This window comes from Zalophus californianus, chromosome 13, assembly GCF_009762305.2.
Source record: "Zalophus californianus isolate mZalCal1 chromosome 13, mZalCal1.pri.v2, whole genome shotgun sequence".
In the NCBI taxonomy this organism is placed as follows: domain Eukaryota; kingdom Metazoa; phylum Chordata; class Mammalia; order Carnivora; family Otariidae; genus Zalophus; species Zalophus californianus.
In genome coordinates, this window is record NC_045607.1 from 19,503,647 (window position 1) to 19,531,487 (window position 27,841).

The 27,841-nt window shown below is 50.2% G+C and overlaps 1 protein-coding gene across 8 annotated transcripts; it reads right to left on the reverse strand.

Moving 5' to 3' along the window:
* Positions 1 to 311: 311 nt before the first annotated feature.
* On the reverse strand, positions 312 to 27,841 carry TMEM268 (transmembrane protein 268). 8 transcript variants are annotated; one of them, XR_003523753.2, is made up of 11 exons: positions 27,748 to 27,841; positions 26,747 to 27,061; positions 23,072 to 23,259; positions 16,225 to 16,358; positions 13,948 to 14,055; positions 12,668 to 12,817; positions 8,716 to 8,826; positions 7,403 to 7,483; positions 6,355 to 6,540; positions 929 to 3,121; positions 312 to 722 (listed from the first exon to the last, which is right to left on the reverse strand). XR_003523753.2 is itself a non-coding variant. In XM_027616111.2 (10 exons), the coding sequence occupies exons 3-10, from the start codon at positions 23,178 to 23,180 to the stop codon at positions 2,942 to 2,944; spliced, it is 1,059 nt and encodes a 352-aa protein (XP_027471912.1). In that variant the 5' UTR covers positions 23,181 to 23,259; positions 26,967 to 27,061; positions 27,748 to 27,841; the 3' UTR covers positions 312 to 2,941. The 8 variants fall into 8 exon arrangements, 7 of the variants coding, with proteins under 7 accessions (XP_027471912.1, XP_027471911.2, XP_027471908.2 ...); XM_027616111.2 differs by having other exon boundaries at positions 312 to 3,121; positions 26,967 to 27,061; XM_027616110.2 differs by having other exon boundaries at positions 312 to 3,121; positions 16,225 to 16,334.

Consider the following 27,841-nt stretch of genomic DNA (forward strand, 5'->3'; position numbering starts at 1 on the left):
ACCATACTATGGCCCAGACCTTGTACTTCCCATGCAACACCTCAGTTAATCCCCCTATCCTCACACCCTCCCTTATGGGTGAAGAAATGGAGGTACAGGAGGAATAGAGAGGGTGAGCATGTGGCCCAAAGTCACCAGCTTGCTGCTACCTCCCGGTACTGAATTTCAGAGAGACTGGACTAGAAGCTTTATTCACATAAACACATCCCACGGTGCTGGAGTAACTGAGGTCTTATGCAGACTGAATAAACATTAACTGTTGATGATCTACTACATCAATAAATATATATATATATATATATCCTGGGCACCTGCGGTATATAAGACATAGTGAGAGATTAAAAATAATAATAATAAAATAAAATAAAATATATATATATACATATAGCAACAATTTATTGTGCTCTTACTCAAGCTTGCAACTCAAAGTTGCAAGTACTTTACACTTCATCTTCACAATACCTGCCAAGGAGGTACTCTTATCCTCATTCCACACGTGAGGAGTCACACCCAAGGATGGGAAGGACGCTGCCCCAAAGAGCAGAACCTGGATCCGAGTCAGTCTAGGAGCCAAGCTCTGAGTCACACCCTCCGCTCCCCTATCAAGACACCACCTCCGTGCCTGTCCTTGGCACACAGCCTTCAAGCAGAGCGTGTCCCCTGATGGGTTCTGATCCTCACACAACCCTGGGAGGCAGGCAAGGCAGAGATCACAGGATTTTCTAAATGGGGAAACCAAGGGGCAGATGCAAAGGAAGTACCTGGGGGCACACCTGAGTGTTCTACCCACCACTTAAACCACCAGAAACTTGGAGAGGAAAAGGCAGGAAAGAACCCTCCCAGGAGGGTCCCGTAAGTCAGCCTTAAAATGCAGAAACAGCTGTTCCGTCATTTAACAGACACATTTTTATTCTCTTACGAGACTTACCAGGGTTTTATGGGTGGATGACAAAGACAGGCTTCTACAGATCCTGTCCCCAGCCCACATATCCTCTGCAGCAGGGGAGAAGGACAGCGACTGCCTCCACGAGTTACTCTTACTGAGCATAGCTGCCCTCGGAGAAATCTCTAAAGAGAAATGTCTACAATGGCCATTTCCGAGGGTGGGTCTATGTCCACAATTTCTCTTCTCTGGCTCAGAGAAAGAAAACGGTCAGACTGGTCTCTTACACAGCAAGTCACCCACACAATTACCTTTCATGTTCACCAGATCCATTTACAAAGGAGTAAACCGGCCCTCGGACAGGGTAAGTGACGTAAGCCAACGGTCATGCTTCTAGGAAGCTTCTCACCTGGGATGAGTATCCAGGTCTCCTGCTCGCTAGGCCTGTGTTCTGTCCAAAGGCCCATCAGGTCTGGGACACCTTGGTCATGCAAGGCTAGAGGACTCTCTACATGTAGATAAAAACATAACAGGCCAAGGGCTAGACTGGAACAGAAAAAGCCAGAACTTTGGCTTTGGAAGGGCAATTAAGAATCATCCAACCTGTCCACTATATATCCTTTTATATAACGATGAGTAAACTGAGGACTGGCTGAAAGTTGCATAGCCAGAAATGTCAGTCAGGACCAGAACCCAGATCTGTGCCAACTTCATCATTCAACCGAGTAGAGAGCACAATCTGCAAATGTTACTATGGAGATGACAAAGCACTCAATCCACTGGATTTTTTTTTTTTCTTAGCAGGTCCAGGCCATGCACAAAAATTATAAGGTGGGCTCTTTGTCCTTCAGGAGCTTAGTCTAGCTCTAAAAATACACATGTGCGTAGGAAAACAGAATAACATAAAACCTCAACAAAGGCAGCAGCTACATTAAGAATTTAAAGGAGGCAGAGAAGGAGGGCATGTCCTATGTTGAAAGGCTTCGTGAAGGAGGGGTAAGTAAAGCTGGGCTTTGAAGCATGCACAGGAGTTCAACGGATGCAACGGAATAGGTATGTTAGTCCAGGAAAGAGTTTCAATTTAGCAAGAAGTTCTGTGGGAGATGAAGCCAAAACCACAGATGAGGGCTGGGTCCTGGAGGTTGGGGAGCCTTTGCATGCCAGGGCAGGTCTTTTGGATTTGGGCCTATGGAATAATTGGTCTTCAAACTTGCTCAGGAGCAGAGAACCTGGAAGCCCCCGAGCTCTTCATGGAACGCCATGAGTGACAGATTATGCTTCATTCCAGGACAGTGTTAGTGTCAGAAAACACAGGACTGTGGCTCCAGGCCTGAAGGAGAACACCACAACCACAAGCATGCATGCCTTTAAACAAAAGACATCCACAAATCAGAATCGATCTTTTCCAAAGAGTTCCATCATCAGTTACATGCTGTTGGTTTCTTTCTTCTGCCCCCTGGAAGTGTGTGTGCTAGCAAACAACATGGGGCCATTGTTTTTCATAAAATAAAGGGCAGGAGAAACTTGAAAGTGGAGAACATTCTGAGAACTGACTTCTTCCCTTCAGATTAGGAATTCTAGAGGACCAAGGTAATGCTACAGAGAGCAGAGTCCTCTCCAAGGCTCAGTTTCCCCATCTGACATGAAGTAGCTAAGGATGGGAGCATCATCGGAGACCAAGCTTTGGACACATGGTTGGCCCAGTAGGGTCCTCTTCACATTTCCTGGGCTCTCCAAACAATGAAAGCATGGGAGAGTGGCCTTCCATCCGTGCCCCTGGTTCTAGGCAGCACAGAGTAGTCTGGAGTGGGACCAGCTTGGCTACCAGCAGCTTCTGAAAAGGTCAGGGGTCAGCATGGGATGTCAACAGGCATTTCTGTGCAGAGTCCGGGAGTGAGCACGATACCACCCCTGCCACTGACATGACTGACACTCTTCAGCGTGTTCCTAGATGCTTCTCTCCTCACCTAGGGGCTCGCCTGCAGCCAGCTGGGGCGCCAAGCCTTCCCGATGTCTCACCTTCAGTCTTGCAGGAAGCTGGGTGCCTTCCTCCCTAGGTCACCTGGCCAGGAAGGGGCAGCACCCAGTGCCCAGGATATGGGCTTCTATGAGCTGGCAGGGGCAGGGAAACCTTGCAGAGTCTGTGTGTCGTGTCCCCATTGCCTGGGGGAGCTGCGAGGTCACCAGGAGCCGGATGTAGTAGCCACCAAATACCGCCAGCAGGTGCTGGGCCATTTCCTGGAAGAGACAGGGGAGCAGAGTGAGGGCCACCCAGAAGCAGCTCATGCACGATGGGAAAGCCAAGTGGTCCTCACAGCCCTGGACCAGCAGAGATGCTCACTGGGAAGAACCCTGCCAGGCCCTCACCTGGGGCTCCTGGGAGACGCCTGGACTGGTCTGGACCCCCAGCTCCGCTACTCACCCCATGGAGATGCCGGCAGCCTCAGCTTCCCCACCTCCAAGGTGGGTCACCTAACTGCTCAGAGGCAATAAGAATAACCACAAAAAAGCCATGGAGCCTCAGAGTTCTAGAGAAGTGACCACTGATTTATACCAACCAATCTCACGCGCACTGTTTCCAGCTCCAAATGACCGCGAGACTATAAAGTGCATGGGGTCAAGGTAACGCACTTGATGTCAGTCATTAGTAAATGGGGGTGGGGTGAGGGGATCATTCCCATGCTGGCAGTATCCTTCAATTCATACCAGGCACCTGCTGGATTTCTTGAGACAAGTACTCCTACCAGACTAAGAGTTTCTTTTAAAAAGTAGATTTATCACAAGAAAGACAAATAGTGTATATATGAGTTTACTTATCTGAAGCAGGTAGTAGTAAATTCAGAGACAGAAATGTGCTTTCCAGGGGCTGGGGGAAGAGGAAAAGGGGGAAGTTCGTGTTTTGTGGGTATGGAGTTTCAGTTTGGGAAGATGAAAAGGTTCTGGAGATGTTTCATGCTGATGGTCGCACAACAATGCAAATGTACTTACGGCCCCTGAATCATACATTTAGAAATGGTTATGGTGGCAAATTTTCCACTATATATTTTTTACTGTAATGAAAAAAAAATTTTAACAGTAAAAAAAAAAAGAATTTAAAAAATTGGATTGAAGGTGCGCTTGGGTGGCTCAGTCATTAAGCGTCTGCCTTCGGCTCAGGTCATGATCCCAGAGTCCTGGGATCGAGCCCCACCCGCATCAGGCTCCCTGCTCAGCGGGAAGCCTGCTTCTCCCTCTCCCTCTCCCCCTGCTTGTGTTCCCTCTCTCGCTGTGTCTCTGTCAAATGAATAAATAAAATCTTTAAAAAAAATTATAAATTAAAAAAATTGGATTTAATGCAAGCTCTTAATTAACACATTTGATCTCTTAAGTTCTATTTGTTGGACGGGCAGTTGGGATCCCAGAGGAAATGCTTGGTCCCGTCGGCGTGACACTGAGCATTTTTCAGTCTCTGTGTCCAGGTGAATGTAATAAAGTAAAATAAAGTAAAATAAAGGTGTGGGTCACATCAGGCTGTTCACATGGGGGGGGGCGGTCAGTGATTGAAAAGAGGCTTCCGAATCAAAGGGCCTGAGTGGGCATTTCTGCCGGGCACCCTATGACAGACCCTGACAAGTCACTTCCCCTTGCTGAGCCCTTTTCTTCAACAGTAAAAGAGAGAAAATCACAGCACCTATCTGGTCTAGCTGGAGGGAGGATTAAAGGAACTATTCGATAGAAAGTCCCCCACCTCGTGCTCAGTGTCACCAACATCATCATCATTATCATAATTCTAGAAAGCAGAAACTCCACCTAGCTCTGTAGGGTTGGTGCTTCCTTTGAGTCACCCTTGGTGCTAGAAAAATACTGAAAACCTCAAGTAGTCTACTACTCCCTAACTCAGATTTATCTCCTGGCCAATCTACTCTAAAATGAAGAGCGTAAGGAAAGAACTATGGCAAGAAAACCGCAGAATTAGAATTAGAATTAGAATTAGAATTCGCAGGGCTGGCTTCTGCCCCTGGCTTGGCAACATTCTCCCTTGCTCTCTGACCTTGGGCAGGTCAGCTGACCTCTTGGAAGCTTATTTCACCCAACCAGGAAGAAGGAAAAACACTCCATACCCAGGAGGGTATGCTGAAGGATTTTATGTATGATGAGAAATCTGCTACAATGTAAGAGGTGATTATAACTACTTCTCTGTCTTTCAGAGGTGCTGGCTTCCTGTTGAAATATGATGGTCTGGCCCATGCTGGGACTCGGGCACTGATTATATTTTCCCTACCTAAGTTATAGAGGGCAGCTACTTTAAAAACATGTGCACACACACTTGATATTCATGACAGAGTATCATATTACCATTGGTTTGAATGAATTTGAAAAAATAATTTTAAAAATCCATCAGATTTAACAGGCTATGTCATATCCCAGGCTTGCCACAATAAGTACATGACCTTATCAATCTTTTTTGTTCTCTTAAAAAAAAAAAACGGCAGTGGGGGCGCCTGGGTGGCTCAGTCAGGTAAGCAGTTGCCTTCAGGTCAGGTCATGGTCCCAGATCGAGCCCCGAATCAGGCTCCTTGCTCGGTGGGGAGTCTGCTTCTCCCTCTCCCTTTGCCCCTCCCTGCTGCTTGTGCCCTCTCTCGCGCTCTCTCAAATAAGTTAAATCTTTTTTAAAAAATAAAATAAATTAAAATTTACAAAGTCAGTGGGATTCAAGTGAAGAGATTAATCTATTTATCATTTTCTCTTTTGATGGGTCCCATTTGTCAGATCCCCTACTCCTCACCGAGGCAAAAGGGAAAGTCTGGGCTGGTTTGGGCCTTTAATCCCCAAATCTGTTGGCTGAAAAGAAAACCCAGGTGCCTCCCTGCATCACAGAATGCCTGAAGTCACCCCTTGGTGCTTGTCTCCCAGACAGCGAGTCTTGTCCTCACAGAAGACACAAGCTGAAAAACACATTATCAGATACCTGGTCTACCAGCGCTTGTCCATACCCAACAGAGAGCTTGGGTGGCAGGACCTGACAGAACTCTGGGGCTGGGGACACTGGAATTCAACAGAAATGCATATAAGAAAAAGCATATATATCTGACTGCAATTTAAGCAGGTGGATGGATAGATGACAGACTGATTGCAAAACAGATTTTAAAAATGACCCAAATATTCACGATCACGTTTATGGCTATGTAGGCTACGACCCATCAACATGCAACTAGATATCCCATGGAACTACCAAAAAAGAATATCCAAGATATTTAAAGATGGGGGAAAAAACCAGGAAGTAGAAAATGATTCCTATAAACTATTTTTTAAAGTGCTAGAGTAAGGAAAAAAAAAAAAATACTAAGAACTCGTAGGCTAGAAGATTTGCACAGCTTCTACCAACTCAGTGAAGTCATGTTCCCTGGGATTTATAACCTGAGGCCCCACATGGACTCCACACAAATGTCCCGGGAGGAAAGATGGCCCTGAACAGCCCAGGTGCCCCTTACCTCCGGCTCAGCCTCAGGAACAAGCTGGCGGAGCTCAGTCTGCATGAGTGGCCTCTCCTCGGGATGAGGGCTGCCGGGCAGTAGAGGAGCTTCCTCCAACAGGTTCTCGGGCCCCTCCTCTGTCTCGGGGCTCACCCCAGTTTCCATGACAACACACAGCTGGCTCAATCTGCTTCGCAGCAAGGACTGAAAAAGAGAGGGGAGGTGGATGGTGTCCCAAGGTGGGTGGTATGTCAGAGGCTGAGTCACTCCCGGCGCTGCAGACTCACAAAGCACTGGTGGATCCATCTACGGACTCAGATGCTTACCTCAGGAGAATCTGGAACTCAGCCACATTCAAGAGGTCAGATAATTGCCTACAAAATTCCCTACAGTCTCTAAGAGGTTCCAAAACACTTTTCCGTCCATTTGCTCTTCAAAGCGGCCTGCGTCATGGGTTATCTTGATATATACCTTGCAGGCGAGTGAAGCACAGCTCAAAGGCCTTGCCCAAAGCCATACAGGGATGAATGGGCTGGGATTGGGCTAAACCACAATCCTAACCTCAAGACCCATGACAGCACTTACAGGGCCCAGGAAAAGGCTGATCCCAAGGAAGGAGCCCAGGGCTCGGAGACAGGAGGGTTGCGCTCCAAACCTGGCATCACCAACCAGCCCCGTGGCTGCCTTTGGGGGGCCACAGGACTTCTCAGAGGCTCAGTGTCCTTGTGTATGGGATCAGAGTAAGAGCACCCTGATCATAAATGGAAGGAAGGCATTTCAAACAAGTGAAAGTCGTCTAAATACCTGGTACTTCCCTCTGCCAGAATCATATTACTACTATTAATTGTTAATATAATTGTTATCAGGAAATGTGGAAAATGCAACTAACTGAAATCTTGTTAAGAAAGAACAATTCCCTAAGCAGAAACAACCACTGATCCCAGGTAGGCATTCTTCCTTCCAAGTAACGTCTCCTTAGACATTTTTCCAACCTTAAGGAAATGCAATCTGTACAATTTGGCCTCCTGGTTTATTTTTGTTTGTTTTTTCATTTATGGTATCTTACCTCTTGGCTCATCTTCATCTCTTGAATGTGGTCACACAAAAACTGCACACAGTCCTCCAGGTCGAAGTAGACAAACCAGAGCTGGGGAGAGAAGCCATGACGGCAGAGGCTCAAAGCCAGCCCGACCTTGAACTCTCCCGTCCCTGACACTACCTTCCACCTCCTGCCTCCTCCTTGCCAGAGGTCTGCCCCTCTGGGGATGAGCAAATTTATGCCCGGTCTCTGGTAGGACCATGCCTCTCTGCTCTCGCCCAGAGTCCTCATAACATAGCAGAGAGTCCTTTGTACAGATGGGAGAAAAATGGCTTTGTGTGCACATTTGGAAAATGTCCAACCCTGTTCAAAATGGCCACAGCTCCATTTGCTCCAAGTCACTGAGCATCCCAAACCATCCTGGACATCATGTATCCAGCTGGGGCTACCTCCTTCATCCTCAGGTGCTGGGGTGCCCTGCTGTCTGGAGCCCCACAGGCAGATGAGTGAAACACTCCAGTCACTCACCCCTACTGCCCAAGGCCAGGCGGGAGCAGATCCAACTTGGGTGCTCTGGGAGCGGGGGAGTGGGGTAAATGTTCACCCCACCTTTACCTCCCCTTCCTCCTCAACCTCAACAGTCCCCAGAAGGTCAGGTGAAACGCAGCCAGGCCGACACCCCCCCCCCCATGTACACTCATTACATCTGGTTGGGACCACACCTGCGTCACATCACACCTGAAGTTCTGTGAGAAACTGACGGCCCATGCCTCACGCCTCCAGCGACTGACCGCTTCCTCTGGATCCCAGACCTCCCTCCTCCCAGTGACTGACCCATGAGACCCAGGGTAGCAACCCTCTTGCCGACTAGTCTCTCCCCATTGTCTCCCTGACCCCCTGTGTGACCTCAGACTTGTCACTTAAGATCTCCCCGGTGCACTTGGAACAAAGAAAATGACCAAGCCAGGTAGACAAAGCCTCAGGGTCTGATGTGCCTCTCCAGGAACCTTGCATGGGCCCCTGAGTGCCTGTCGAAGGGCCTGGCACAGAGGAGGCCCCCTCTGTTTGCTGAATAAATGCTGAATGAGGAGCATGGCTTAGACGGTCTCCGAGTTCCCTTCCAGCCCTGCCCCGTGCAGCTTCCAGGCTGCGGGTCACCACCCAGAGATGGGTCTCCGGGAAGAAGCGCTGGAGCAGGGAGAAAGGGAAGGGCTGCCCACGCTTGTCTCATTAGCAGACTCCAAGACACCATGCAGACCAGGGGATCCTGGGGCCGCCTCTCCCCACCAACCCAGCCCTAATGGGGGCACCCAAGCCGAGGTCCCTCCCAGACACAGTACCTGAATCACACTCTGACAGCCTTCCACCGTGTCCGTCACCCCCAGCAGCACCCGGTGTCTCAGGAGGGCTCCGTTGGCAGCCGCCAGCCTAAGGTCTGTGTTGCTGTTGGCCTATAAGACAAACACCAGGCTTGTGGCCCAATCCCCACGCTGCCAGGGAGCTCCTGGGCACTGGGCAATACCCACACACTGTCCCGCCTCTAGACGCCATGGGGCAATCCTGGCCTTTGAGACATACCCATCGCCCCCCACCCTAAAATGGGATTGCGGGGTTTGGGGGACAATAAATTCAACAGTGTCAGACAGCCCTGGGTTGAAGCCCAGCCCTGCTACCTCCCAGCTGTGTGGCCCTGGACAAGTTACACTCCTTCCCCGAGTCTTGCTTTCTTCAGTTGTAGAATAAGGAGAAAGAGTGTCAGGGTGTCCCTGCCTCCTAGGAACACGGTGAGCTGGAACGTGACCGTGTGTGCACTCTTAACCAGTGCCCGGGAACAGTCTGGTGTGCTGACAGAGGTATCTGCAGGAGGAAGCGGGGTGGGGGGGTGGGCAGGTTTGAGAGCTGCTTATTGTGTAAATAAAGCACCTACTTTCCAAAGCACCGAGCACAGTGCGTGGCCCTCGGAAGGAGATTCTGGGAATCCATCTCCCTTCTTTCCTACCCAAACCATCCAGACACCATGGATCTAGTTGACTAAGTAGATGCTAACTAAGCAGGCCGGGGAGGGGAGGAGGGGGGAGGAGGAGGAGGAGGACCTCCTTTGGGGTTTGTCAGGACCCAAAGTGCTGGTTTGGGGTAGAGACCCCATAAGGATTTAGAGACGCAACTAGATGACAACCCCATCAAGGACAATCGAGGTCCCCAGGAGGGCAGGACTCCTGCAGGGAGCGTTTGAGAATGCAAGAAGGCCCTGTGGTTGTCACAGGGATGGGACGGGCTATGTTGGCACTTAGGGACAGGGACCAGGGATGCCTTCCGCCGAAGGCCGTGTCCCATGAGAGACGATCCCGCACTCGGAAGAGCAGTCTCCTGCCCTACCCAGATTCCACGTTCCCCACCGGGCGTGAACACAGGTGAAAAATCTACTCACGGTTCTGAACGGCCAACCCAGGTCCATTTGACATGGAAACCTAAAGTGTTTTTTTATTTTTTAAATGGATCTAAAATATAGTGAATTTTCCAGGGATGCCACAACTAGGAAAACATGGGGTGAGTACATTTTGTTTAGCCTGGAGCCTTAGCAAGGGTTGCACAACCTTTCCAAAACCTGCGCCTCGGGGAGTTCAGACCTGGGCTCTGCCTCTCACCGCCTGGTAACCTTGGCCAAATTACCCCCACCTCTCCATCTCCATCTCATCTCTGAAAAATGCCCTCATCCTATGAAATGAGCCAACCCGTGTACAACACCCAGAAGAACAAACACACAATGCCCGTCAGCTCATGACATCAGTTCAGTGATGATACTGAGTCGAAAATATCTTTTCCCCCTGTATCTTGTTGGCCACAAACGATTATTTTTAGGAACTTCCCACATGCTTTAGCAACATGCTTTTACTCCGTCTGTGATACAAGGCAGGGTCTTGCATGCCTTCACACACCTTCCAATCCTGAGGAGGGCTAATAACGCCCCAAACAAGGGGAAAACAAGGCAGTGCGTGCAAAATGCTCAGGCTCTCAAGGATGCTACGGTCCAAGTAGGACAGGAAGAGGGACAAGAGTGGTCAGGAAGGGAGGGCTGCAAGGTTCAAGTGATGAGGGATCCAAGCAGGAAGAAATCCTTGAGCTTAGGCAAGACCCCAGGAGCCTGTGTGACCACAGACGGGTTACTTAACCTCTCTGAGCTGTGGCTTCCCCACTGGCAAACAGAGTCAATAATCCTAACAGTTCATACTTATCGAGCATTTACATTATACCAAGTACTTTGCACGTATTAAATCATTTAATTCTCCCAATCATCTTATGAGGGTGCTACAATTTTCTTTTTTTTTTTTTTAAATATAAGCTCTATGCCCAAAGTGGGGCTTGAGCTCAGGACCATGAGATCAAGAGTCGCATGCTCTACCGACTGAGCCGGTCGGGCGCCCCGTGGGAGCTACGATTACTATTCCATTTTACAGACGAGGAAGCTGAGGCCCTGAGGGGTGAAGTAACAACTTACCCCAGCTTGCAGAGCTAGCCAACGGCAGAAGTATTCTGCCTCCTTGTCTGGTTGCTGGCCATAGGCGGCAGGTGCCAAACAAAGGCACACAGTAGGTGCTTATTAAATGGTGGTCATTATTAGGAGTGAAAGAACCTCAGGTTCCCTGAATGAGCAAACACTGATGACAAGAGGGCCACTGCATACCCGGGGCCTCCATGTTGCACCTGTGAGTAAAGACACAGGGTCTTCTTCCTCTCTGTGCCATGAATACCAGCCAAACAAGGAAGGCAAAGAAGAGGGCGGACGGCCACCACGGGCATTCCCTGAACTGCGTTCATTACATCTGCCTCCTTGAAGGCTCGCCCTGACAGGTGCCAGGTATTTCCCTTGCTCTTGCTAAGGCAGGATACTTTGCTTTTTCCCCTTGCCAAGAGAAGTTTCTCGCTGCAGGGGCAGCCAGTTTATTTTTTATATGCCAAGTACAAGAGCCATGAGAGCTTCCACGGAGCCCAAGGGCAGCATCATTTTGTCAGCCTTGTCGCAAAGCCCAACAAAGATCTTTTCAGGACGATTAAGCCTTAAAGTTCCTAGCTGTCCCTGTGAGCATAGGAACTAAACAGAATTCATACCCCAAACTCTGACCACATTTCCCAGCATCCCTCTCCTCCCGAGTCAGGCAAGAACGGATCTCCGAGTCCAACTCTGTGCCGGGGGCTGGGGGAGCGTCTTAAGGAGCTGGGAAGACAACGGAGGTGTGGCAGGCAAGCACGGCCCCCAAAGGTGCCTGAGTCCTGCTCTCCCGAAGCCGTGACGCTGTCCCGTTACACGGCAAAAGGGGAATTAAAGTTGTAGGTAGAATTAACGTTGCTAATTAGCTGACCTTAAAAAAAGGGAGTTTGTCCCAGGTAATCCTGGCAGCTCAAAGAAATCACAAGAGGCCTCCAAAGTGGAAGAAGGAGCCAAAAGACTCAGAGTCAAAGATGTGGGAAGAGGGCGCCTGGGTGGCTCAGTTGGTTAAGTGACTGCCTTCGGCTCAGGTCATGATCCTGGAGTCCCGGGATCGAGTCCCGCATCGGGCTCCCTGCTCGGCAGAGAGTCTGCTTCTCCCTCTGGCCTTCCCCCCTCTCATGTACTCTCTCTCTTTCTCTCTCTCAAATAAATAAATAAAATAAAATAAATAAATAAAAAATAAAAAAAAAAAAAAAGATGTGGGAAGAACTAGACCCGCCATTTTTGGCTTTGAAGACGGACAAAGGAGTCATTAGCCAGAGAATGGAGGGGGGGACTCCAGGAGCTGGAAGAGGCAGGAAATACATTCTCCCCTAGAGGTTCCAGAAAGGTTTGGACACAGCCCTGAAGTACAGAACTCTAAGATAATACATTGCATTGTTTTAAGCCACTATGTTTCTGGTCACCAGAGACGGCAGCCATCTGCACACCGCCAACGCCGTAGGATATCGACTGAGAACAAGGCCTGGGATCTGAGTGCCCCGGCCTTGGATCCCAGCTTGGCCCTTCTTAGCGTGCAAGGGCTCGGTAAACCCAACATGCCCTCCTCTCCCCGTCCCAGACTCTCTCCCAACACAGCTTGCTTCCAGAAAAACAACCCGCAGGGATTAGACAAGGAAAAACAGAGAGGAATTAATCACACATGTGATTTCATTTCTTTTAGTCACTGGGCCCAAGGGCCCACATGAATTTTCATGGCTGGAGAAATTCCCTGGGGCAGGGAAAAGAGAAAGATCGGAAATGGGATTCTTCTGCCAGCACGCCCTTTCTGGAGGGAGCATGGCTGGGGTCTCCTGACAACTCACCTTCCTCTGGTGTCTCTCGAAGATGAGCACGAGGGTCAGGGTCAGGCTCATGGCTGCCAGGGTCACGAGCAGCACACCCACCCAGTGGTTCCCCAAGGCAAACATCTGACTGGTGGAGTAGATGTTGGCCCACACCACCACATAGAAAACCTGCGAGAAACCAGAGAAAGCGCACGATCAGGAATACCGGTGCGCGAACGAAGCCGCTCCGTTCAAAGGGAGACACCCCTCGGACACGTCCGACGCCCTCCTCGGAGACCACGTGCTCCCAGGGCCAGGAAGGGATGATCGGGGTCTGTGAGGAGGAGCCCTTGTTCCTTGTCCATAAGCAACAGTAGAGGAAAGGGGTCAGGAGAGCTCCTCTGAATCCTTGCTTACTCTGACTTGAAATAAAGCAGGAGAAGGGCAGGGGGTCCTGGGAGTGAGAGAAATTTGAGTCAGAAACCCACACCGATCCTTCAACAGCTATGTGTGGCCTTGGACAAGTCATTAACAATGCGCTGCGCCTCAATTTCCTCATCTGTAAAATGCGGACAACACCTGCTTCACAGGTTTGTTACAAGGGTTAATCAGACCATGTGTGTAACAGCCTAGCACTTGTTCGAGAACTACCAAACGCCAGTAGCCATTCCTTTGCCTTCCCTGGCAGCAGACATGGGAGTCAAGGGTGCTACTGGGCCATGCGCACGTATGGAGAAGTGGCAGATCAGAGTGGTTAAGGGCACAGATGCCGAAGCCAGATTGCCTGCGTTCAAATACTGGCTCTGCTATTTGTACCTATATATGTATGCAGATGTGCCTGTATGTATGTACATAGGTGGGTATGGATGTTTATATGTACGGGCCTTCACGTATGTATATATGCACATACACATATGTGTTTATACACACTCATGTAGATATGATCAGAGCTGAAACGGACTTATCTGTTGAACAGATGGGGGAACCAAGTCCCAGAAAGAAGACAAGTCTTAACCAAAGCCAGACATTGAGTCCAAAGTCACAATGATAGGTCCTCAGATTTCCACTCCCAAGCTCTGTCCTTAGTGAGTAAATTCAGCCTCTCATCCTTTACATGGGGATCTAGTTACGACTCTCTCCCATTGATTTCCTTATACCACATCCAGGTCCGTGTGTACTGCTCTGTCCCAGGCAGCTGGACCACCAGCCCCAAACCCCTTTCCCACACCAAAAGGCTCCAGAACACAATGCCAAATTCAGCCACACCACAGGGGGCCGCAGCAGGGTTAAGGTTAACGCAGCACCCCCACCCTCCTTACCACAGCAAAGGCCAGCCGCATGGGCCTGGAGTTGTAGATGATGTATCTTCTCACTTGGGGCTCCAAGAGGGCGCTTTCAGCCAAGCTCCTGTACTGGTCGGCAGGGACCTACTTGGCCGTGCAAGGGAAAGAGACCAATCAGCCATGGGGAACCACTCCCACCTCCTTCCTGCACACAAGTAAGTCATTTCCAGTTCATGTGACTATCAGGTGGAAGGGGGATCAGGCACCATCGAGGCTGCCCCGGAAGGCAGAATGAAGAGCTCAGAGCACTCAGACTGGGGATCACAGGATGCAGCCCTCAGCTCAGGGAAGGCTGGGCACCACAGGGGAGGTGGGACAACTCGAGATCCAGGAGGACAGCAGCCTTGCGGGGGGGGGGCATCCTGCAGCCCCAGGCTCAGGGCTCATGGTCATGAGACCCACGATAGCCTAACGGTTAAGGCTCAGGCCCTAGAGTCAGGAGCCTGGGTCCAAACCTTGGCCCTTCTATTCATGGGCCATGTGACCTGGAGCAAGGAACCCCACTTCTCTGAGCCTTAGGCTCCTCCTCTGCAAAATGAGGACCATAAGTATACCGCCCTTGTAGGGGTGGCTTGCATATTAAATACCATACCACATATACAATTCTAACATGTATATTATAAAATAAGTGTAAGTATAACATGTACATACATACGGACATGTGGGGGCCTTTGTTCTGCCTACTCCGGTGCTTATGTGTCACTTTGACAGATGTGTGCATACAGCTCAAGGTACTGGAAACTGCCATCTTCCTGCCACCCCCAGCCCCAGAAAAAATGGCATAGCACATCAAAGCCCTACAAGAGTGGACTGCTTAAAAAAATAGAATTTAGGGGCGCCTGGGTGGCTCAGTCCGTTAAGTGTCTGCCTTCAGCTCAGGTCATCGTCCCAGAGTCCTGGGATCAAGCCCCGCATCAGGCGCCCTCCCAGCAGCGGGGAGTCTGCTTCTCCCTCTCCCTCTGTCTCCTGCTCTGCCTACTCATGCTCTCTCTATCAAATAAATAAATAAAATCTTTAAAAAAAATAGAATTTAACCATTAAAGAGGATATTTAGGAATACAGTAGAATATTATGTAAATTGTTCCCCAGTTATGGAAACCCCATCTGCAGACAACAGTTTAAAAAAAATGTTCTTTTGGACAAAGGCTGAATGATACACTGGATGATAAACCAGCCACTGTTGCTGGCGTGGGCTTAGTACCATCAATTTGCAAAGTTTCCCTTTGAATGATACAATGTTGGTGGAAACAGGAACAAGCAATTCCGCTCGAAAGAAGTAAACTCTAAAATCTTCAGGGTAAAATTAGCTGTGTGTCTTTCCCCCCCATAACTGGTCCTCCCTAGGTGGTGCAGAGGAGGGCCTGGTGATGCTGGGAGCTTCGAGAACAGAGACCGCCACACCTATGGCTACTCTGTAACAACAGCAACACCTACAATGTATAGAACATGTACTACATGCCAGACAGAGTGCAACTATTTCTCAAGCACTAATTCACTTCCTCTCACAAAAACCCTAGGTAATGGATATGAATATTGCCCTCATTTTGTAAAGGATGGAACCGCCACTCAGAGAGGTTAAGTCACCTGCAGAAAGTCACGCAGTCAGGAAGCAGCAGAGCTGGATCTGCACCCAGACCTACGGGTCTGAGAAGCCTATGCCTCAAATCACTATGCTTGAAAGCACTGCATTACCATCTAACAAATCCAGGCAGCTTCCCTTTGAATATACAGTTCCCTCTTCTGAAATGCCCTTCCTCCTGTCTACCCAGCAAACTCCTATTTTTCCTTCAAGACCCCAGATCAAGTATCTGCCCCTCCGTGACGCTTTCCTAACCACTGCTCCCCCAGGTGAGTTCATCATTTTCTCCTGTGAATGGCTTCAGCACCTTATACAGTCCACTACCACGGTGTTGAGGTCCTGCTGTACCCGGCGTGAGTCCATCTCCTGCACTGGACTCTATGAGCAGTAGGACCCAGCGCCTGTGCTCACGGTCACCTCCGTGGTACCTAGCGCCCAGCTCAGCGCCTGGCAAAGGATGGGCACCCCAAAATACCTATCTGTTAAGTGAAGTAACTGGGAGGAGGGGACACTTCTCATACATCTTCCCTACCTGCCCCACCCCATGGAGCACAGAGTCCGTGTTGAACAAATATTTTGTGAATAACTGGATGAAAGGATAGATGGATGGGCAGACAGGCGGGTGGATGGAAGGAAGGAAAAAATGGCAGAGTCTCAATAAAATGAGCACTCACCTGAATGCCCCAGGTCTGCAGTTGCTCCTCCACGGCGCCCAGATCGAAGGAGATGGGTGCACAGGTATTGTCGATCCGGAGAACCGTGAGCACCTGGCCATTGTGGAGCTCTGAAAGCAAACCAGAAGCTCCAGCTGGCTGGGCGAGAACTACTGTGGACAAGCCCAGAGCCTGCTGGCATCACCTCCTCTTGCCATGAGACCCTTACTCGTGACAAGGAGAGACTTTGAATCTCTATGCGAGAAGCACCGAACTTGACAAGAAACCCCAGCAGAGGCAGAACTGGGACAAGAGCGTGGAGGCGATCTGGACACAAGGCAAGACCAGAGAAGGAAGAACTTGCCAAGAAGGAGAGCCAACAAAGAACTGGAGGGAACGAGCTCCCCATCGCAAAAGAGACTTAAACAGAGACTGAACAACAAATACATGGAAAAGGTGATGTATCTGACATTTGTATGATCACCGCAAAGGAAGATCACCCAAATTATTATACTCACAGTGGGCTCAGTCTGACTGGGGTAGGCAGAACAATGAACCCCCAAAGATGTCCCCGCTGTACTCCCCAGAACCTGCGAATAGGTTACCTTACACAGCAAGGAGAACTAAGGGTACAGATGGAGTTAAGGTTGCCAATCAGCTGGCCGGAAAAAGGGAGATTCTCCTGGATTGTCTGGGTGGGCCCGATGTAATCAGAAGGGTCTTAAAAATGGAAGAGTAGCTTTCTGCCCGTGGACGCCGCAGAGTAAGCATCGTTTAAGTCTCCCCTCCCACCGCCGTCATGTCTAAGTCAGAGTCTCCCAAAGAGCCTGAACAGCTGCGGAAGCTCTTCATCGGAGGTTTGAGCTTTGAAACAACCGATGAGAGTCTGAGGAGCCATTTTGAGCAATGGGGAACGCTTACGGACTGTGTGGTAATGAGAGATCCAAACACCAAGCGCTCCAGAGGCTTTGGGTTTGTCACGTATGCCACTGTGGAGGGGGTGGATGCAGCCATGAACGCAAGGCCACACAAGGTGGATGGAAGAGTTGTGGAGCCAAAGAGGGCTGTCTCAAGAGAAGATTCTCAAAGACCTGGTGCCCACTTAACTGTGAAAAAGATTTTTGTTGGTGGCATTAAAGAAGACACTGAAGAACATCACCTAAGAGACTATTTTGAACAGTATGGGAAAATTGAAGTGATCGAGATCATGACTGACCGAGGCAGTGGCAAAAAGAGAGGTTTTGCTTTTGTAACATTTGATGACCATGACTCTGTAGACAAGACTGTCATTCAAAAATACCATACTGTGAATGGCCACAACTGTGAAGTAAGGAAAGCCCTCTCTAAGCAAGAGATGGCTAGTGCTTCATCCAGCCAAAGAGGTCGAAGTGGTTCTGGAAACTTTGGTGGTGGTCGTGGAGGTGGTTTTGGTGGGAATGACAACTTTGGTCGTGGAGGGAACTTCCGTGGTCGAGGTGGCTTTGGTGGCGGTCGAGGTGGTGGTGGATATGGTGGCCGTGGGGATGGCTATAATGGATTTGGTAATGATGGTGGTTATGGAGGCGGCGGCCCTGGTTACTCTGGAGGAAGCAGAGGCTATGGAAGTGGTGGACAGGGTTATGGAAACCAGGGCAGTGGCTATGGCAGGAGTGGCAGCTATGACAGCTATAACAACGGAGGAGGCGGAGGCAGCTATGGCGGTGGTAGTGGAAGCAACTTTGGAGGTGGCGGAAGCTATAATGATTTTGGCAATTACAACAATCAATCCTCAAATTTTGGACCCATGAAAGGAGGAAATTTTGGAGGCAGGAGCTCTGGCCCCTAGGGTGGTGGAGGCCAATACTTTGCCAAACCATGAAACCAAGGTGGCTATGGTGGTTCCAGCAGCAGCAGTAGCTACGGCAGCGGCAGAAGGTTTTAATTACTGCCAGGAAACAAAGCTTAGCAGGAGAGGAGAGCCAGAGAAGTGACAGGGAAGCTACAGGTTACAACAGATTTGTGAACTCAGCCAAGCACAGTGGTGGCAGGGCCTAGCTGCTACAAAGAAGACATGTTTTAGACAATACTCATGTGTATGGGCAAAAAACTCGAGGACTGTATTTGTGACTAATTGTATAACAGGTTATTTTAGTTTCTGTTCTGTGGAAAGTGTAAAGCATTCCAACAAAGGGTTTTAATGTAGATTTTTTTTTTTTTTTGCACCCATGCTGTTGATTGCTAAATGTAATAGTCTGATCATGACGCTGAATAAATGTGTCTTTTTTTAAATGTGCTGTGTAAAGTTAGTCTACTCTGAAGCCATCTTGGTATACTACCCCAACAGTGTGAAGTTAGAATTCCTTCAGGGTGATGCCAGGTTCCATTCGAAATTGATTTGCAACCTGCTTGGGCACAGAAGCCATTGTCTCCACAAACCTTGGTGTAGTTGAACTGACAGTTAATGTGTTGTGACCTGGAGTTCACCATTAAAAGGGTCACCCAAGCAAAGTCCTGGAGTTTATTTGGTCATTAATATGATTGTTGGCACATCCTATGCAATATATCTAAATTGAACTATGGTATCAGATAAAATTATAGATGGGATTAAAGCTTGTGTATCATCCATTATCATGTGTAATCAATAAACGATTTAATATTCTCTTGGAAAAAAAAAAAAAAATGGAAGAGTAAGGCGGCCGAAGTGTCGAGAGCAATGTGATGGGGAGAAGAGAGGCACAGAGCTGGAACGTGGCTGCCTTTGGAAATGGAGGAAGGTTCACGGGCCGAGGAGCATGTGCAGCCTCTGGAAGCTGGAAAAGGAAACAGACTCTCCCCAGGCTCCTGCAGGAAAGCAGCCTGGCTGACATGCTGACACGGAGCTATAGCTCAGTCCACACTTCCAACCTCCAGAACTAGAAGAAGATGGATTTGCGTTTCGCGAGCCCCTCTGTGGGTGGCAATTTGTTACAGCAGCTACAGAAAACTAGTATGCTGATTTTTTTTTCCTAAAGATTTTATTTATTTGTCAGAGAGAAAGAGAGCACAAGCAGGGGGAGCGGCAGGCAGAGGGAGAAGCAGGCTCTCCACCGAGCAGGGAGCCCAATGTGGGACTCGACCCCAGGACCCTGGGATCATGACCTGAGCTGAAGGCAGACGCTTAACCAACTGAGCCACCCAGGCGTCCCCTAATACACGGATTTACTGGTAACCCCGTCCCCAGGGTATCTGCAACTCACTCAACATTTCAAAAGCACCAACTGAATTAAGTCGAACCTCAACAAACTCGCCGCCGCATCAACCCAGCCTGGTCACAACAGCTGTCAAAACTCTCCCTGAAGGACTGCAAGGAGACCACGGGCAGCAAGGAGGCCAAACCAGTGAGGCCAACTGGGGTGAAAGCTCCGGACTGAAAGCCCCTCAGGCCCAGGGAGGACCAGCCACGGAATGAAGCCGCATCTACCTTCTGTTCTGAGTAGAGAGACTCTGGACAGAAGGATCGAGATCTCCTTCCACCAAACCATGAGACCCCGTGAGCCCAGGTCAGGTCAGTAGGCACGGGGCTGGGGGATGCCAGTGTTCGGCCATGCAAGGCTGGGGACTGGGTATGCTGGTACATTTTCTGTGGGCACGGCTCAGAAGATAAAGCAGCATGGAAGAGATCAAACCATCAATATGTTATCTGCTGGCCCAAACCTGTCCCCTCAGAGGCTAGCTCTGGGCAATACCTGAGTCTTTAAAGCAAAATGCCTAGTCCTACCTGCCTGGGAATTCCTGGCCCACCCACTCTCTCTACCCCTTCACACAGCCCCTCTCTGGGCCCTGTCAACTGGGCCAACAGAACATCTCTCAATTCTACACACCTCTTGGCATGTCCTCCACACCTGGGCCAGGCTACTACCTTCACTCTCCGTTGTGACCTTGTGGCGGCCTCCTCATTGGTGTCTCCATACCTACTCCTCCCACCTACAATGCACTCTCCGCACAACAGCCAGCACGCAAACTGGAGGACATCAATCCTCTGAGTAAAACTTTCAATAGCTTTTTGGTGCTCTACTGACAAAAACCAACCTCCTTACCACTCTCCCAGCCCTTAGAACCAGGCTCCTGCTAAACTCACCTCGGGCCATTCAGTGCTGTGTCGGGCCACACCAGCCTCCTTTGTTCTTGGAACAGGCAGTTTTCTCTCCCGCCCCAGGGCCTTTGCATATGCTGTTTCCTTTCCCTAGAACACTTCCATTGGACTTCACACAGTTAAACCCTACTCAACATGGGTATCCCCACTCATTAACCACTTCCTCAGGGAGTCTGCCCTGACACTATACCCTTAACAGATCAAATCCTGCTAAACTTACCCAGAACTGCTCTTCTCATCAAGGATAAGTACATATATTTGCAATTATTTGCTTACATATGTAATTAGTTGATTAAAGCCTATCTTCCGCACCAGACTATGTACTCCCATACTGGTTCTGCTCATCACTGATCCCGAGCTGGGTTCAGTACTTGCATACAGTAGGCACTAAATAAATGTTTGATGTATAAATGAATTGAGAGGACAGAACTCTGGTCCCCAACCCCAATAGGGTTCTTTTTTTTATGCCCTGGGGTATCGCCTATGAGCTCGAGTGACAGAGCATTCGACCCCCTGCCAAAAAGAATTTTATTTGCTTTCTTTTTTTTTTTTTCTTAAGGTCTTTGCAAGAGGTGAGGGGTATGGCGGCAAGGTGGCAAGGCAGGGAAAGCACACACTAGAGAGCTTTAGGATTCAAAGTGTGGCCCAGCCTCTTGCTCACAGAGGAGCCTTGAAGAAGTGACCTGAATCCCTGGCCGGCTTCCTCACTTGGAGGGGGATCATATCCGCCACAGAGGGCTTTACAGAGAAATAAGAGGATGAAAATAAAGGCTTGGCGCAACATAACTGGCCACTATTGTTGCCAATTTAAAAGCAAGCTTGCCAGGACTCAAAAGTTGCAATAAAGCAATCCACGTGTGTGGATTTAGTTGTATTTGTTCTTACCCTCCCACACCTGCTCCAGGAAGGATTTAAGGTCACTCACTTCATAAAGTAAAACAGGAAAAGATAAAATTAGATTTAAAAATAAGCAAATGAGAGAAACTGGACAAGAAGAAAATAAAGGCAGAAAGAAGACAGAATCAGGTAAAATAAGACTAGCTTCCAGGTGTTGAGCCCTCACCAGGCACGAGGCAGGGAACTTGGGCTTCAAGGTCCCAATCGCATTTCAGCCTCTGAGAGCCCTCAGAGATGGATACCATTATCGTGGAAAAGGGAACAGAGCCTCTGAAAGGCAAACAGGCCTGCCCAAAGCTACCAGGGGAAATGAAAGTAAGAAAGAGAAGCAGCTGGAGCCAAGGCAGTGCCCAAAAGGCAGGCAGGCAGGCCAGGCAGGGCCACAGATCAGCTCTGCATTTCACGGCACAGAACACAAAACCCAAGTGGACCGGAGCACCAGGCCCACGGAACATCAACGGCTCCCCTAGCCTGGCTCTTTGCACCCCGAGGAAAATGCTTTGCTCCAGCAACGCCAAGACTTTTTGAGGTGCCTTTGTTTGCCTTTCAAACCAAGTTCCTGGATTCTTGGCAATAATCTCTCTCATCCGTTCCTTAGAGTGGGAACAGCAAGTCTCTACTTAGAGATACTTTTTTTACAACTAGATAAGAAAAAGAGCTTGAAAAGCTACCAAAGAAGTGGGAACGCACACGTGTGTGTGTGTGTGTGTGTGTGTGTGTGTGTGTGTGTGTGTGTGTGTGTGTGTGTGTGTGTGTGTGTGTGTGTGTCAGGGAGCAATTTCCTGCAAAGGAGCAAGAACTGGCTTGCCAAAAACCAGTGGGGCAATGTCTTCACAGTTCTAAAGGAAAATCATTTCATCCCATTTTATTCTAGTGGTGTGTGTGTGTGCGCGCGTGTGTGTAAACTGCTTTCCCAATACCAGTAGTAGTAAAAGAAACCCTTTTAGTTTAGTTGTAGTCAAGTTTCAAATCATCTAAGTAACCAGCTACAATTCAAAATGCCTACACTGAGCCACCCATTCATTCTGTTCACTCAGTAAGTGTCTACTATGGGCCAAGCATGTGCTAGGTACTGCAGATGCGGGGAGGAACAAGACAACACAAAGCCCCTGCCCTCATGGAGCTGACATCCTAGTGGGGAAGCTGGACATTCAACACTTTATGACACAGGTCATTATTTAATTACAGACTAGGATAAGTGCCGTGGGGAGAAGCAGGAATCTATCAGGGAGTCCTGACTTAGGATTCCCCACAGAAGGTATATCTGAACTGAGCTCTGAAGCAGGACTAGAAATTCATCAGAGGAAAGAAGGCAAGGCAAGAGCATAACAAGCAGAAGAAACAGCAGATGCAAAGGCCCTGAGGCAGGACAGCATGCCAGGAACGGAGAACATGGGCGGCAGGAACCACTAAGACAGGCCTTGCAAGCTGGTGATGGACAGATCACCAAGCCCCATGCGAAACACTGAAGCAGGAAGTGACATGGTCTGTTCTGCATTTTTAAAAGCTCTCCCTAAATGCCATATAAATGGAAGAGGCAAGGAGGAGAGATCAGCTAGGAAGATAGGGCGGCAGGGGTCCAAGCAGAAGGTGACAGAGACTTGGTCTAAAGATGGGGATAGAGAGAATGGATAGAAATGACAGACTGCAAAAACTAATGATGATGGTGATTAACATAACAATAAAAAATTAAAAAAAAAAAAGAAATGACAGACTGGACTGTAAGTGTATCCCAAAATGCCCACCCTTAGCTAAAGGCCCTTCTGTGCCCTCCACCCCCCCTCCCTTCCATTGTGTTAGGTGAGTCCAGCTCCGCATCCGGGGGAGAGGGGGAGGGGGGAAGAAGGGTCATGACCTTACCTTGCCCCCAGCCCGGAGGACTCCCTCCAGGCAAGGCGCTCCAGCCCGGGGAGGAGGTGGGCAGTGGGCTGGCTGCCCCGCTGGGGCCCATCGGTGGTTCACAGGCCATAGCCGAGCGCCAGCTGGGCTCTACTTCCCCTTCTTGGAGCCGTGGTTCATTCTGGAGCAGCCAACGCCGCTTCGCTTGCCTTCAGAAAACAGCACAAGAAAGAACTTCAGGCCTGGGCAGGCTGGGTTCTTTGGCTCCTCCAAGGCCAAAGTCATCCCCAAGGCCAGAGAGAGCCACCGAGAGTCCTTCTACTGACTTTGCTCTTTCCGGTCATGCTGAGGGGCATTCTCAGGAGTGAAGAAGAAGAAATAAAACCCTCCTCCAGGGGAGAACTGAGAACTTCCCTCTGGTCTTGGGTCTTCTCCAGCTCAGACACATCCAGGCACTCACCGGGAACTCAAGAAGTGAGCAGGCCCTGCTCCCAGGCATCTGGGATTTCTGTTCCTTTACTGACAGCACCCCAGGCACCCCAGGCAACCAGGCACAGTACCGGTATATCCATCATGGGAAGCCTTGTTTATGCAAAGGATCTCAAAGAACTTCCCAGAAAACATTACAAAATACAAATGAAAAAAAAAAAAAAAAATCAAGATGGGGGAAATACAGATTACAAAAAATAAGAGTTAATAACAACAACCATGAAGAACAAAAATACCCAGATATTCAGGCAATCAGAGTCCCTGGCAGAGGCAGCAAAAGTCTGCGCTAAAGGACATGAGCTATCACTGTAAACACTTCTACTACCTACTTGTTACGTAAACTTGGGCAAGTGCTTTAGCCTCCAAGAGATTTAGCTCCCTATCCACCAACAGGGGTGTCTTTCCCACAAGGCCGCAACAAAAGAATCGGTGGGAGGGTCTATAGAAAGCACAGACGGGGGCGTCTGGAACAGAGGAGGCAGCCCACAAATACTCGCTCTCGCTGTTGTTGTTTCGAGGTTTGGCACAGTTGCCTGAGCCAAGAATTTGGTTTTGAGCTTCCAGGCGGCCAGAACTAAAAGAGAAATACTGCCGGTGAAGCAGTCGCAGGCAGTTCCTGTTATCTGTAAGGAGGCAAGAAACAGGACAGTGAGGAAAGCAATGCATTTTCCTGGCATCTAGCTCCAAAAGGTCTCGGAAATGCTTTTTCCAAAGCCCTGGGAGCTGGGTCAGTGACAACACAGTGGGCATGATCATGACCCTAAGACATTTTCGTCCGTAAAGCAGAAATGTCCTTCAAGGGGATTTTCTTGATGCCAAAGCGGAGTCTCCAGCTCCAGAGTCACACTCTGACTGGAGCCTGCACCCTCATTCTTTCTGTTATGTGTCCGCTTGGGGCTCTGACAAATCACCCATCGCCAAGGAAGACCATGCCTGAGTCCCTGGGATGACACACCGGCCTGGCTACCCGTCTTGGTGAAAAGTCCAGTAGAACTGGGTTTTGCTGCCATGGTTCCTGATGCTGGTTGAAAACAAGTGTCCAGTTGGCCCACATCTGCTTGGTTCCAAGCTGGCCTGGGGGCTGACCGCCACCGCGCAGGTCCCCTAACAAGCCTGACTCCCATACCCCCACCACCCTCCATTTCTCTCAGTCTTTTAAAAAGGACCGGCTACATAATCTTTGGGGCCCGGTGCATGACGAAGAATTTCAAGATGGTGACAGCAGGGGCGCCTGGGTGGCTCAGATGGTTGAGCGTCTGCCTTCGGCTCAGGTCACGGTCCCAGGGTCCTGGGATCGAGTCCCGCATCGGGCTCCCTGCTCCTTGGGAGCCTGCTTCTCCCTCTGCCTCTCTCTCTCTCTGTCTCTCATGAATAAATAAATAAAATCTTAAAAAAAAAAAAAAAAAGATGGTGACAGCAGAGCATTCCACCAGGTGAGGGGGCGGCTTTCTAAGTGGGGAGCCTGTGTGACAGAGCAGGCTGCAGGCACCTGGAGCCAGCTGTGAGGTAAGCTCCAGAAGATCACTTGGGAGCCCCCACCACCAACCAAGAATATACAAAAATGAGCCGTTGGCTAACAAGTATCACACCCCTGCCCCGCACCCGGCTCTGGGGCCAGAAAGCAACAAAATGTTATGAAAAAGCAAGGACTTGAACACCAGAGAGCCTGGATTCTGAATCCCTGCTCAGCCTTGTCTCATGCTCTGTGGCAAGGTACTTCACTCCCCGAGCCTTGCTGTCCTCATCTGTAAAATGGCTTCAGGGAACCCCACCTAGCACAGCTGCTGCAGGGACAACGGAAGGAGACACAGGGATGACATCCAGTACCCAGGTCACCCAACAGGCCTCTTGCCTCAGAAGGAGAGAAAATGGAGAGGCAAAGACGTAAAGAAACCTGCCCACGGTGGGGTGGCTGGAAGCCAGAGGGCCAAAATGGGAACCCCAGCCATCTGGCTCCATAGTCCAAGCCCATAATTCCTAGGCCCTGAGCCTCAGGACCCAGGTCTCGGAGCCTGTTCTTTAATCCACCCTAAAAAACGAAAAGAAAAGAAAGAAAAGAAAAAAAGGGTGGGTCAGGGGAGGCTCCCTCTCCCGGGTGCCTGCACAGCAAACTCCTGCTGGTTTCTGACACTCCATCTTCCCCCTCCCCTAGCCTGAGGCCTGCCCACAGCAGGCATTCCCAAATACTGCTGAACATTAACCAGTCAACTGCACCACCCCTTACTTCCTTCCTCTTAGCCTGCACCCCCTCAAGAGGCATAAAAGCAACAACAGCCTGAGGAAGTCCGCCCTGCACCTGACAATCTCAACAATCTCGGAAGCCCTTCCCTGCCTCCTCTGCTCACCTCCAGGGCCCGAGAGGCAAATATAATCCTTGGGCCCATTTCCCAGACAAGAAAACTCACTTTTCCCAGACATCCCAGCGATGTCAGAGCTAGCAGCCTGCAGCCCAGACAAGCTGCACTGGTGTGTCAGAGAGGCCTGTGGGACCCAGGAGCCCACCCCCTCTCCTCCAGGCAGGAGGGACCACCCCCAGGCTGGAGCTGCCCAGATATCCTTCCCCCACGGAAAGTTTCCATTGGTTGCAAAAATCCCACAACTAGTGTCTTTGAGGAGAAATCCCAGCACCACAGTTGGCCCAATTAGCCTCCTGCAAAGTCTCAATCAGAATTCATTCATTCATCTGAAATAAGGAGTAATGGTTAAAAAGTACCGGTACAGTCCTGCCGTTTCCCACCTGTGTCACCTGGAGCAAGTCACTTAACTCTCTCTGCCTCGGTTTCTTTACATGTAAAGGGGGATAATATGGTAACCGAGGCTCAAAGAGTTCACGCGTGTACATCACTCAGAGCAGCACTGGGCAAATAGGAATTGCCCAAGGAATACAGCTGTCACTATTTTTACTCTACAAACATTCCCTAAGAACCTTGAAGTGTCAGGCCCTGTGCTTTCTCAACTCAAACACCAGAAATAAAATCTAAAGTCCTTGGTCAGCCCTCCCTGCCTGGGATCCCATCTGGTGGGAAAGATGAACTCAGAAAAAGAGAAAAAAGAGACAATGACCAAACAAGGCAGTTGGAGGGAGCGGGCATTACCTTGATGTGGGAGAAAGGCTTTGCAAAGGTGGAGGTGAGCGAAGGACTGCCAAGTAGAGAGAGGTACAGACCAGAGGCCAGGCTGGGCCCAACGACCGCCCTCTGCACTCACCCTGCAGCTCCTGGTCCAACCTGGAAGCTGCAGAGGGTGGGAGGGGGTTTGGCAACACCAGCCTTGGGCAGATGTGGACCCATCACCTTCCAGTGTGTCCTGAGCCCACCATTGTGCTCAGTCCTGCCACCAGCCGGAGGGAGACTTGGGAGACAGAGCGGACACCAGGGTGGAGGTGGAGCCAGCAAGTGAACACAGCCCGGAGGCTCCTGCAACTAACCGGTCATCCACTCCCCGGTTTCCTTAGTTTCCTTTGCTGATTCTGCATTTTAACCAGACCTTCCAGTCGTGCTTCCTTAATTAGCTGGTGGGCCCCTGAAAAGGAAGATATCCTTAAGTCCCGGAGCAAAGGTCTCCATTTCTGGAGACAGAATGCCCGGTCTCCCCAGGAACCGTGTGCCTCACTGGGATGGACGTGTGAGAGAGAGAGCAAGAAACAGCTTACAGTTTTCACAAATCAGGTTTTGTTTTTGTTAAATTGGAAAGCCCCAACAAAAGCCCATAAGAGGGCCTGACACTTAAGTTTTAGGGTGGAAAAGCCTTGAAAGGCAGTAAGTTCGAGCTCTCCATTTTGCAGATGAGGAAATTAAGACCCAGAAATGAAAGTGAACTATCCAAGGTCAAAGAGCCAGCCCAGGACGGAGTCTGAGCGATACGGGGATGTCCCACCACACCTGGCCTTGGCCATGGACAGCTGTCTCACCCCAGTCTCTGCCTTCAAGTCCTGTCCGGAGGTCTTCTGCCCAGGGTCTCCTTCTCCCCGGAAATCCCCGCCCCCGGCCCCAGACCCCCAGGAGCCACCCGAGAGCCGCTCCCACGCCCGACCCGCGCGGGAACGCGGCCCCAGGCGCACTGAGAGCCCGGCCGCGGCCGCGCCGCCGACCCCAGGCCAGGAGAGGCCGCCTAGGCGGCCGCGCCGCCGCTCCAATCTGGGCTCGCAGCCGCCCGCGCCCGCGCCCACGCAGGAACCCGGGCGCGCGCCCCGAGCCGCGCACACTCACCGCCCGCGCCGCCGCCGCCAACGCCCCGGGTCGCGGAAGGTCGGGGCCGCAGCAGCCCCTCCGCGCCGCAGCCTTCGGCTCCCGCGCCCCGCCC